The following is a 12,963-nucleotide window of genomic DNA, read 5'->3' as shown; positions in this document are numbered from 1 at the left end:
CAAACCTGACATGTGGCACTAACAGCTTTGCCTAGAGGTTTTACTAGTAATCTACACATCATAAGGTGGAATGAAGTGCTCTCTGCCCATATCCCAATTCCCTCTGCTCACACAGTAAAGTCTGATAGGCCATGGGACAAGAGAAAGTCCTCTTTGGAGGTTTTGCTACACAGGCTCAAGTTGGTAAGTACCTCTTGCAAAACCTTTTCCCTGATGCCTGATGATGTGGGTGCCTTAATAAAACAAATAACAAACTGTTGGCTAGCTTAGTGCCTGAGCAAAGAAGGCAGTATTCACCAACATCTGGCTTAATTTTTTTTTAAAAAAAAAAAGTCAGCCTAAACTTCTCATTGCTTTACAACAATGAAACTTTATTTGTGTATACACAGAGATTACTAGACCCAGGTGATGCATCCTGACATATCTTAAGACATGGCTAGGTACAGGATTATTCAAGTATGCAAACAATGACGAGACAGAAAATGCTACCATAGTTGCGGGCTCAGAACCATGTGAACGGTCCGTTAACAGTCTGTTGTTCAGTGCAGCTTTGAGGACACACAGAAAGGTCCATGTCGTACAACCAAAAACAAACAAGAAGACAAGAAAACCAAAGAAAGGGGGGGGGGTATGCAAGGTCCAGAATATACAACCACAGTTAAGTCATTACCCTACCTCAAGATAAGGTTTTAACAGCCCACACAATGCCTAAAGCTTAAGAAAAGGAAATAAGCAGTTTGGATGGGAACTATGTTGCAAACACAGAAACAGAATTTGACAGGCAGTCTAGTGCTTGGCAGGCCACCTTTTCAGCTCTCCTAGGGTGCTCTCAAGATGTCCAGTTGTCATTCGGTGAAGCAGAGTGTGTAGGCTTAGGGGAATTCCAGAGGCAGGTCAGCTGTGGTCTTCACTCCCCATCAGCACCTGCAGAAAGAAACGCAAATGCAAGGTCTGATCACAAATACGTTACCGCCTGGCTCTCCAGTTGTAACGCCATGGACCAAATGGTCTAAGGTTTTCACTGGGACCAATGAACAGACCTGTTCCTACCTGAATTCCTTCTGTCTGGTAGAGGGGCCACCATCAGTCCCAGACATAGTTTCCTTTTGGTCAAGCCCAAGATGTCTGAATAAGATCCTGGTTCTGACGCCTGCATCTTTCACCACCGGCCCCAGAGTTTCTGGCACCCAGACAGACCTCTGTGAGAAGCAAGCCCTCGGGCTTCATTCAGCATCCTGGGTTTCAGGATATCCACCCATAGTGGCTTCACACTCTTCATTGGCCATTTTTACTCAGAAGCCTTCCTTTCCAGCCTCCCTGGAAGCTATGAAGTTCTCTCAATTCACAAACCCCTTCCTTGACGGACTTGAGATTTGCTGGCAAAATTCAGCCTGGGGAGGCATCCACGTGCCATGTCCATATGGAAAATGTCCCAAGTCAGCATGAAGCTCGCCCTCCGTTCCAGACCCTTATCCCCTGTGCATAGCCTCCCAGGCCTTCTCAGGCTGCTGCGGACTGGGACACAACTATGGGCTGGGGGTCATTCCACCCGGTCCCATTGCTTCCACGTCATATGCCGCCTGCCCTCCGGAAGAACTTGCCACTGGAAGGCCCCACAGTTTTCTTGACTTCAGGGTGCTGGCCCTCTACTGTTGAGCAAAACACTTGCTAAACCAAGATGCACTGAGTAGAACCCGGGTGCCACTTCTCAATCAGACCGAAGAGTTCGAGGCTCTGGCCTCCAGGCTGATGAAACCACCCACTCTAGCTACCAGTAACTTAGCAGAAGCCCTCCAGTTTCCTCACCCTATCCACCCCACGTTCCTCCTTCAAGGAGCCAGCTACCTGAAGTGCTGCAAGGGTCCTGCCAGGCCTGAGGGGAGTTATGCAGAATCAGGAGAGCCTCGGCAGCATCTAGTACCTTCTGTCTATCCACTTCAGCAGAGAGGGCACCCTGGTTGGAGACATCCGAGAGCTGGGTGGTGCCTTCAGGAACCGGGTTGTAGACTTCAGGGCCCTGGTTGGAGACGTTATTGATCTGGTTGGCGATGACAGGAGCCTGGTTGGCATTTGCAGGGCCCTGGAAAGAGATGCTGGAGACCTGCACAGGAAGAGATATGAGAGAGTGAATTCTGACAAGACACCCAACCACAGTGGACTCTTCGGCCTCCATTCCTTTCTACCAAACCCCCATCTCTATGAGCTTCTCCTCCGATATCCACAAAGCCCATCCCGTCCAAAGACCTCGACCCCACTCATTTACCAGGACCTGTGCCTGCGGTACAGGAGGGGCAGTGTTGATGCAGGGCTGCAAGAGCACGTTAGAGAACCTGAGAGCAAGCAGAGGAGAAGCCGGAGGTGAAACAGTCTGGATGACAACTACCGCAGGTACACATGGACAGCCAGGGCCTCTGCAAGAGCGGCTGGGGGGGGGGATGTGAATGACTGTGGACATGAGGACAAATGGCAATAGTCCACTGGGCCTGGGATTAATCCTCCTCCCACCTGACCTGTTTTCCTTCCAACCTCCTTCCGTCGATCTTCCTCTAGACACTACTTTTTGTGAACTCTTTCCTTCCCAGGCACACTGAAGATGACCAAGGGCCATTCTGGTCTGCCCAGCACCAGGGAAGATGTGAGCATGCTCCTTTTCAGAGACTGGAAAGGACTGGCTCTTGCCTCCATTTGGCCCACTCCCCACCGGTCATGAAGGATAAGCCAAGCTCATCGAGGAGACACATTCTCTGCTGGCCTGGAACATTTACCCAGGCCTTGCAATTAAGCCTCCAGATTTCAGCAGAAACTTCTCTCGTGTCTGTTCACTTCAGTGTGCGTGAATAGTCTCAACATTTAGACTGCCCCTGCCTGCTGCATGCAGTGTGCTTGTCCTCTTTAATGCTCCTGTGTGAGATATTTTCCAGACATGCCCAGAGGGAGTGAACGGCCAGAAAGCTCTTTCCCAAGCATGTCATACAGGAAATTCCAAATCAGGGAGGACCCTGTCTGCAAGTTAGGCTGAAATAGAGCTGTGTCATTCCCTATACTTTGTGGTCCCTTCCTTCCCCCCTTCTTTCCTTCCTTCCTCCCTTCCTTCCTTCTTTCCTTCCTCCCTTCCTTCATTCTTTCCTTCCTTTCCTTCCTTGCTCCCCTTCTTTCCTTTCTTCCCTCCTTCGGTCCTTCCCTGCTTCTGTCCTTCCTTGCTTCCTATCTTCTGTCCTTCCTTCCTTCCTTCCTTCCTTCCTTCCTTCCTTCCTTCCTTCCTTCCTTCCTTCCTTCCTTCCTTCCTTCCTCCCCTCCCTCCCTCCCTCCTTCCTTCTCCTTTCGCTCCTCTCCTTTCCTCCCCCTCTTGGTCTTCCTTCTTGCTGCTCCTACCCCCACCCACACCGCATAGCACCAGACAGGAGTGTTAACACAGCACCCTAAGCCAGAGCTGGCTCCATGGTCTTTCTTGTACTCACAAGTAGGGTACAGTAATGGGCTGGCAGTGGTCACATGAGAACGAAATCAGCATTTGAGGACTCACAGTCACCGAAGTACCATTCACAGGTAAAACTGCTGTGGGCCAATTTAGCAGCACAGGCACCTGGGAGTTTTCCTGCAAGGACAGACATCCATGTTGAAGATCAGGTCTGACCACCAAGACAGAGGGATGGGAGTGTTTTAAAATGGTCACAGCCATGGAGAATGGCCGAGCTCTCAAGACCCTGGTCACAGCCATGGGGAATGGCAGAGCTCCAAGACCCTGGTCACAGCCATGGGGAATGGCCGAGCTCTCAAGACCCTGGTCACATCCATGGGGAATGGCAGAGCTCTCAAGACCCTGGTCACAGCCATGGGGAATGGCAGAGCTCTCAAGACCCTGGTCACAGCCATGGGGAATGGCAGAGCTCTCAAGACCCTGGTCACAGCCATGGGGAATGGCAGAATTCTCAAGACTTTGGTGATCAACTGCACAGTCTCACCATTTGGGTTTTTCCTGTGGGTGAGGATACTGAGGCCAAAAGGGAAGTTATTTTCTCAAGGTTGCAAGGCAAGTGCCAGACAGGACTGGAGCTAGAACCTCAGAGTTTGGGACAGAGTTGAAATTGTGTGGACAATGACTGCTGGCGTGGAGCGTGTCCCTGTAGCAACTTATTCTTCTTACCTGCTGGGGAACTGTGTGACGCAAGACTCCAGGCTGGTAAATCATACCCTGTTGCCCATCTGTAAAAGACCACACAGAGCTCGGCTGATCCTCCCTTCCCACCTACCCTGAAAAAGCACCTACCCTCCACTTGAGGACTCTGGTCACCATGAATTTTTTCAATACCCCACCCACAATGCCTCTCCTTTCTGTAAGCGCATGATACTTGGCATTAGTAGGAACCCTTAAACCTGGACTGGTTAAGGTCTTGGGAGGGTTTGCCCAAGGTCAAGTGGAAATTCTGCAGCATGGCTGGTGGCAGAAGCATTTAGGATTACTGATGCCAAACGGAGACACCGCCCCCCTGACTCCCTGGCCAGAGACTCACTCATGCCTGGTGATCTGGCGGGGCACTGCTTAGCATCCATATGAGAGTTGGGGTCAGCATCCATAGTTCTTCTCAGGCCTCAAGTGAGATGCCTCTTTCTCTGGGTACACTGTCCTTCTTTACAGAATTCACAGTAGGCAAGGCTCCACCAGACTCCCTGAAATAGGGCATTGAAAGAGTCCTGTTAGTCACACATACAGGAGGCCTGACCTCTCCCCTAGAGAGTGTAGATTCCTGAGGAGGTGTACTTATAGGTCTGGAAGAGGCAGGAACATGTTCACCCCTGACTTGTTCTGATTCCATGGGCATGGCACAGTCAGAGCAAATTATGGGTTCTCTGGGACCCAGTTTGACCCCCCCCCGCCCCTTTTAGTGATCTGGTCCCATACTCAATGTTAAGTTCGGGTCGCAAGTCCACAAGAAAACTTGTCTTTCAAGTTCTGTGTTCTGTGGCTCTAGGGTTGGGGAGGCCACCAAAATGGCCACTGGAATTCCCACCCCCAGTGTACTTCCTCTACCACCAGATAACTCTATCTCTGGTGCCTAGAATCTTCCTGTCCTCCATCCTGCCATCTCTGGAACCAATTCCCCCGCCCCTGCTCCTCCTCCTTCTCCTCTTCTTCTTCTTCCTCCTCCTCCTCCTTTTTTTTAACCATGGTTTTTGTTTTAACCTTGATCTCACCTGATTACCCAGAATCTCCCTCACACAAGTCCCTCTCTCACATCACCTTCTCCTCACAACCTGCTCTTCTAAGCCTCGCAGAAGCCTGATCGTGCCTTTCCCTGCTCACCATCACTCACAAACACACACACAGAGTTACACACACAGAATCACACACACAGAGACACACACAAGTTACTCACATACACACACAGTCACACACACACACACACTCAGAGTTACACACACAGAATCACACACACACAGACAGTTACACACAGCACACACAAGTCACTCACATACACACACACACACAGTTACATACACAGAATCACACACACAGTCACACACAACACACACAAGTCACTCACATACACACACACAGTTACATACACAGAATCACACACACACACACACACACACACACACACACACACACACACACACACTTTCTGCAATCACCACTCCCTGATCTGTTACTTCATACTGTGTCCTTCCAAAGCCAACGGCTAATCCTGACTTATGGGTCAACCTTGAACTATCTCCCGAAGTCCTAACTTTAACTTGACTTCTGACCACCCACATGGAAGCGAGTGAACTTGCGCATTAGCTCAAGGGTGCCATATATTCCCTTCTCCCTGGATTATGGTTTATCCGCAAGCCCCACTTCAATCTTAATAATAATTCCTTTGATCTCCTTGGAAATCACTGACCACGTGCTCCTCATGAAATCGTGTTCTACCCAAGCCAACTTGGCTGACTCCTGCCTAAAATCCCACTACACAGGAGGCTGAGGCAGGAGAATGGTGAGTTTGATGACAACTCATAAGACCGGGACAGCTTGTCTCCAGTAATAACCACAGTCAAGACAACAACAGCAATAAGAATAAATAAAAATTATAGATATTTAATATCTATATTTTTAATAAATATATTTATTAGTATATAATATTTACATTTTTTTAACAACCCATAAATAATTAATCAAAGATTGTTGTCCTCTAGAATCTTGGACCTCTGACATTTATCTTCCTGTAGCCTCCTTTTCCCCCAGCATTTTTCTGCCACCAAAAAAATTTTTAAAATTAAAAAAAATTGTTTTATGGCCCAGTGTGAAATGCTATGCCCCGTTCAAGCCAGGAGCTAGTTCCTCAGCAGGCTGTTTTTCTCAGGACAACATACTCTCTGCTGTGACGGAAACTCATGCCTTCCGCCATAGCCTCTGGCCAACCTTCTAGATGCTTCTCCACATTTCACCAATGGCACCTAAGCACAGCTTCCCCTCTTCCTCGGCAGTACCCTCCTTGTGTCTGTCTGTCTATCATCCTCCAGCTGTTCAAAGAGCACAGGTTCTGCCCAGGAAACGCAGTCATCTTTTCCTGTCTAACCTGAGCCAAAGGTCGCCTCCTTGAGGGTCCCGAAGCTGGGAAGCCTTGCAGCCAGTGCTCCACGAGTGGGCAGGCTAGGCGGGGACTAGCCTCGCCTCTCTGGCCTCGCCTCTCTGGCCTCGCCCCGGTAGACTTACATGAGGAGGCAGAAAGCTGAAGGAACTGGGTTCCCAGAGACGCCAGAGAACGGGGAGAACAGGACAAGGAATGTGCAAATCTTATTTTTGATGCCAGCCTGTGGTTACCTCAGTGTCCAGCGGATCAGAAGCGAGGAGCTGAGTTCTGAGGCAAGATGCAGGTCCTTCCTCTGCCAACTGAGTTTCCTGCCAATGAGCTGCCCGCGCTTCTTTTTCCCTCCTCAGCACCTGTTGTTCTGGACCAATGAGCTTTCAGAGTTCCTCCCCTCACACTGGCTTTGTCGCCACCTTATGGCTGCTCTGTGTTCTACACAGTTCTCCTCAGCACCCATGCATGTCTCTGGGGAGAGAAATGAGACTTCTGCTCTCTAGTGGTGTTTACCTGCGTTGCCTCCTTTTCGTGGGAAAAGTGACGTGCCGGCGTTTTCAGCATATCTGCTTGCAAAGCTCCTGTTCACCTCCCCAAAGTTCAGCACACGGGGGCTTAAGGCGGGCGTCGGGCGTCGGGCGTCGGGCGTCGGGCGTCTCACATGTCTTTACTCCCAGCTCTGGAGAGGCAGAGGTAGGCCGATCTCTGAGTTCAACGCCAACATGGCCTACAGAGCGAATTCCAGGATAGCCAGTGCTGCACAGAGAAACCCTGTCTTGAAAAAACCAAACAAATAAAAATAAATGTCAGCCCGTGGGGGTCAGAGCGATATCTCAGTCTGTACGTAGTTACCACGAGGACCCGCGTTTGAACCCCAGAACACATATAAAATGCTGATTGTGGAGGAAGGATCTTGCCATCCCAACACTGGGGAGGTAGAGACAAGAGGAACCCTGGCGCTTGCTTGCCTGTCGAAGCAAATCAGTGAGATTCAGTTTCAGTGAAACACAGTGTCTCAAGAAAGAAGGTGAAGAGGGATTGAGCGAGACAACCAAGTCCACCTCTGGCCTCAACAAGCCCACATACACAGGGGAGTGTGCAGCCACACACATGTAACCCACATTCCAACCATGTTTTGGTTGATTTCAGGCAAATATGAATAATTTGTACACAGCCCCTATATAGAACCTGAAGCTTCATTACTTTAGAGCAGTGATCCTGGAATATTGCCCAACTTCATGATGCTTGTAGCTTCTTGGGTTTCTATTTTTTCTTTCTCTTTTGTTCTGTTTTAAAGTGTATTTAAAGATTTACTGATTTATTCTGTGTGTAGGACTTTCGTGCATGCATGTCTGTGCACCACAAGAGTGCAGTGATCTCAGAAGCTGGAAGAGCTTGTTGGACCCTCTGGGACCCAATTTTGGGGCAAATGTTTGTGAGCTTTCACGTGGGTGCTGGGAATCCAACCCACCCACCTCTCCAGCCCCTAAAAATTCTTTTGAAAAATGGTCTCGCTGTGTAGCTCAGGATGGTCTTCAACTTGCTGTGTAGCCCAGGCTGTCCTCTAACTCTCCCCAGCCTTCTGTGGGCTGGGATTATGGACACGAGCCCCATGGCGAGCTCACAATGGTTCTTGAACACACCGTGTTTTTTTGTTTTGTTTTGTTTTTTGTTGTTGTTGTTGTTGTTTTTTGGTTTTTCGAGACAGGGTTTCTCTGTGCAGTTTTGCACCATTCCAGGAACTTGCTTTGGAGACCAGGCTGGCCTCGAACTCACAGAGATCTGCCTGGCTCTGCCTCCCGAGTGCTGGGATTAAAGGCGTGCGCCACCACCGCCCGGCTTCTTTAACACACCGGGTCGAGCACTATATTTGCAGTCTCAGACTAGAGCACCACGTGTGAGAAGCAGAGTTTGATCTTGGACCACATTTCTGTTCTTCCTGCTGATGGTGGTGGCATTTGGGGCCGGGGACAACCTTCGAGAACCAGTGCAGGGAGAGAGGACAGCAATTGCCCTTCTTCCACTGACACCCTTAATAACTCCCTGCAAATCTCCTTTCGTGTATGTCCTCTGATCTCCGTATTTCCCTGGTGATTTTCAAGCAAATCTCGTGCAACTCCACAATTGGGGGAACAATCCGTTTCCCCCACCTTTTTTAGCCCGAGAAGACACAGCTGAAGTCAAACAGAGCGAACCCTCTTTTATTTAAACCATATACTCACATTGGCTTGTTTCACCGGCTTCTTGTAGGGATTGAAGCTTCGCCTTGCCACTTAAGCGATTCAAACCCTTCCCCTAAATTATTTTGGCACGCATCTTCTGAGAACTGTGTTGTGTCCCCAGACGAGCACAGTAACAGTATCTCACCAAGAAAAATCGTTAAATGCAATTATTAGCCAGGTTGCCAGACAGTCCATATTTAAATTCTCCTACCTGCCCCACTACATTTAAAAATTTACCAGCTGGGCGGTGGTGGCGCAGGCCTTTAATCCCAGCCCTTGGGAGGCAGAGCCAGGCGGATCTTTATGAGTTCGAGGCCAGCCTGGTCTACAGAGCAAAGCTACATAGAGTAACCCTGTCTCAAAAAACAAAAAAGCAAGCAAGCAAACAAACAAACAAACAAAACAAAAACAAAAAAAATTACCCTACTCCTTTTTGTTTTGTTTTAAAAGTGATTTTCATTTGATGTTGCAAATGATGCTTATGGAAGGTAATAGCAGTTCTTTGATTACTCTTTCATAATGCTATAATTATTCATTACTTTTGTACCAGAAAATCAATTAGGATTTTTGCATGTCCTCCAATCATCTGTTAGAAAGGAATTTCAGAGCATGAAGGTTCAGTGAACCACGTACAAAAGGCCAGGGCTACATATGAACCATCTTTCTTTGGATTTCATTAAAATTTAGCTTCTGAAATTTCTGTCCTCATATCACACAAGTAAATATTTTTTCAGTACACTAAATTACTGGGTGAGAGAAAACAATTGCATGTAATGATAAATAACAGACACCTTGAAAAGAAGGAATGAGAGTATGTGTATGCTAGCTTAATGGTAAAGGTCTATAATCTCATGTACTCAGGAGCCTGAGGCAGGAGGATGGCAAATTCAAGGTCTATGTGGGATATATAGTGAGTTGGTGGCATCCTTCTTTCTCACATTACAGAAGTGAATACATTCAATCTTTTTCAAGTCTTTTGACGATTTTATCACAATTAAATTGATTAATTAATATATCATTTTTAAATTTTTTTAACCTCAGTGTATGAATACAGTTCAAAGCTTGACAAAATGAATCCATGGTAGGATTGAAGGTTTGAATTTCTCTAAGAACCACAATGAGATCATGTTTCCAGCTGGGGCTGAGTCTCAGCCCACAGCCATTCCTCTACAAATATTTATATGAAGAGGGAATCAAGAGTAGAAGAGAAAGGAGTGAGCAGGCATTCAGTAAGAAATCCAAGATTATTCTCAAGAGAAAAGGAGGAAAAGACAAGCTGATATCCTTGGTAAGAGGTATAGTTACTGATTTTAATTTAGGATTTACTGTGAGCATTAAAAATTATAAGATATTCCTGCAATTGGAACAGCAGATAAAAGATGTTACTGGTCTCTGTTCATGTACAACATGAATACAGCAGGAGGATTTGATAAACAATTAGTGAAAATTGAGGTGTAAATCTCCACATCGCTCAAGTTTTATGTCTAAACGTTTCAAAGCTATGGATATGAGAACGACAGGGAGCAGAAGAAGATCTGCCCCACTGCTGGGTCAACCACCACAAATCAGATCTGTTATTTAGCAAGCCCATCACACAGTGAGGCCTCCTGTCTTTGTAGGAAGTATTCAGGTTTCCTGGTGATTCAATTGTTCTGGGTCATTCCTCACTATTCTTTACCCTGCCTTTTTTCTTCCACAATGTTAGCCTTGATGAAAGAAGGGATTTGTGCCACAGTTCATCTTCCAGATGTTTCTTTCTGAAGACATCGCCAGTTGGCCTCTCCTGACTTCCCCTGTCCCCTAAACAACTTTCAAAGCACTGATGTACAAATACTTGGAGACTGGGTTTCCATTCTCATAGATGACTTTAGGGTACATCTTGTTACTGGGATTTGAGAAAAGGATTCACGGAATATAATTTCTAGCAGGGTTGAAATATCATTATGGAATCTTTCTCACTCTCCATATTTACCATAACCAAAATTATGGGACAGCTCTAAAATTTCTGCAGAATCACAAATTTGGGTCTCTAAAGATGTGTCCCTCCTGGGCAGTGTTAAGATCAACTGTTGGTATGCACACAGTTGGATCATTGTGGAAGAGGGGAAAGAAACACTATAAGAGTCAGAGACAGTGGTTGATAATAAGAAAATTATCCTCTGGACACAGTAGGGCAGCTCCATATATGAACTCAAAGCAATTGGTATAGCATGCACAAACCCCTTGCAAGTCAAAAAAAAAAATCCCAGCATAGAGAGAGGAGGTGGACACAAGCTCTATCTGAGGAGATATTTTCAATTGGTAGCTTAGGAGAGGGGGAGCACTTTAAGAATGTTGCCTCTTGTAAGTGGACCACACTCCAATGGAATGCCAAACCCATAAGAATATATGGGCAGCACAATTTGCACTTGATGCTGAAAAAAATAAGAAGACACTTGGTTGGTGGGTAGAGAGGAGAGGTTGGATCTGGGAGGAGTAGGGAGGAGGTGAATATGATCAAAATACATTGCACAAAATCTCAACGAATAAAAGTAATAATAAAAAGGTTAAGAAGATGAATACGCGCAACCTATATGTATGACCATAATAATGAAAGCCATTTTTTGTACACTAAGAAAAATGAAAAACCATCTCAGAAAAACAAAACACAGCACCAAAAACCATAGAAACTAAATAAAACATGAAATAAAGCATTTAAGCTCTAAACATATGTACTTATGAGCAACACTATATGGACCCAGTAGGATATATATAAGAAAGTGCATTAAAATTAGGGTGGTGTAGGAGGAGTTCCAGAGGAGGAGGAATGGGTAGAAATGATGTAAATGAGGTACTTATGTATAAAGTTCTCATACAATGTTTTTTTAAAATAAAAATAGTAGTCTCCTAAAATGGAAACAATTGAACTCTGTATAGACTAATATAAAATGAAGAATATACTCCCATTTTCACAAATGAAACTGTTCATGTAAAGATGCATTCTACAGACATTGGAAGGAAACAGTTTAAACTAAGTGAAATTCTGGTGCATGTAGTTCCTGCAAATATGAAGGCTAAAATGAGAGGATCACTTGAGTCAAGAGTTCAAGTCCAACCTAGGTAATATAGGAAGACCTCATCTGGCATTTAAAATGCACAAAGAAGGTAATAATTGATACTTTTTTTTGCAGTTTTAAAAATTGTTTCTATTATGTTTGGGGGTTATGTCTTAGTTACTGTTCTGTCAGCAGGACAAAATACCATGACCAAGGCAACTTATAGAAGATACATTTAATTGGGGTCTTGCTTATAGTTTTAGAGGGTTAGGTTAGTCTGTGATCATCCCATTGGGGACTGTGTCAGCAGGCAGGCAAGCATGGGTCTGGAGCAGTAGCTGAGAACTTACATCAAACTACAAATTGCCAGCAGAAAAAAAAAATGGCACTTTGTCTGGCATGGGCTTTGAAACATCAAAGCCCATCCCCCAACCCCAGCGACACACCTTCTCCAATAAGGCCATACTACTTACTAATCTTTCCTAAACAGTCTACCAACTGAGGACCAGACATTCAACATGTAACCCTATGGGGGTCATTCTCATTCAAACCACTATAGATTATAATATAATTACATTATTTCCAACTTTCCTTTCCTCCCTCCTAACCCTTCTCTATAAAATTCCTTGGTCTCTTTCAAATTCATGACCTTTCTTTTTTCATTTTCCCAGTGCAGTCAACATCCTTTGTAAAATGCACATATTTATTAAGAGATATAAAAGTGTAAACTGCTGACTAGGCCCTCTGCATACAGGAGACAGTGGTGTGGCTGGGTCTGTTTGAGGGGCCCCTGGCAGTGGGATCAGGATCTATCCCTGGTGCATGAGCTGGCTTTCTGGAGCCCATTACCTATGGTGGGACGCCTTGCTCAGCCTTGATGCAGAGAGCAGGGCTCGCTCAGTCCTGCCTCAACTGAATGTTCCAGGCTTTGTTGTGCCCCCATTCGGGAGGACTTACCCTTTCGGAGGAGGGGGTGGGGGTTGGGTTGGGTGGGGGAGGTTGGGGTGGCAGCGGGAGTAGGGATGAGAGGGGGATCTGTGGTTGGTATGTAAAATGAATTTAAAAAATTTAAATAAAAAATAAGAAAAAAGAGTAAACTGAATAAAGAAAAGTCAAGTCTCTATGGAATTCTGTGTGTGT

General features: G+C 46.2%; 1 protein-coding gene across 3 annotated transcripts; it reads right to left on the bottom strand.

The window, feature by feature from the left end:
* Positions 1-350: 350 nt before the first annotated feature.
* Positions 351-7,462, bottom strand: LOC107402792 (doublesex- and mab-3-related transcription factor C1-like). 3 transcript variants are annotated; one of them, XM_042269310.2, is made up of 7 exons: positions 7,080-7,462; positions 4,512-4,668; positions 4,145-4,203; positions 3,459-3,595; positions 2,264-2,330; positions 1,846-2,101; positions 351-924 (listed from the first exon to the last, which is right to left on the bottom strand). In XM_042269310.2, the coding sequence occupies exons 2-7, from the start codon at positions 4,573-4,575 to the stop codon at positions 908-910; spliced, it is 600 nt and encodes a 199-aa protein (XP_042125244.2). In that variant the 5' UTR covers positions 4,576-4,668; positions 7,080-7,462; the 3' UTR covers positions 351-907. The 3 variants fall into 3 exon arrangements, with proteins under 3 accessions (XP_042125244.2, XP_042125243.2, XP_042125246.2); XM_042269309.2 differs by lacking the exons at positions 3,459-3,595; positions 4,145-4,203; positions 4,512-4,668; positions 7,080-7,462 and having other exon boundaries at positions 2,264-3,221; XM_042269312.2 differs by lacking the exons at positions 3,459-3,595; positions 4,145-4,203; positions 4,512-4,668; positions 7,080-7,462 and having other exon boundaries at positions 1,922-2,101; positions 2,264-3,221.
* Positions 7,463-12,963: the final 5,501 nt, after the last annotated feature.

This window comes from Peromyscus maniculatus, chromosome X (genome assembly GCF_049852395.1).
Source record: "Peromyscus maniculatus bairdii isolate BWxNUB_F1_BW_parent chromosome X, HU_Pman_BW_mat_3.1, whole genome shotgun sequence".
Taxonomy (NCBI): Eukaryota; Metazoa; Chordata; class Mammalia; order Rodentia; family Cricetidae; genus Peromyscus; species Peromyscus maniculatus.
Note: the sequence above shows the minus strand (reverse complement) of the source record. Positions and strands in the feature narration are given on the sequence as shown.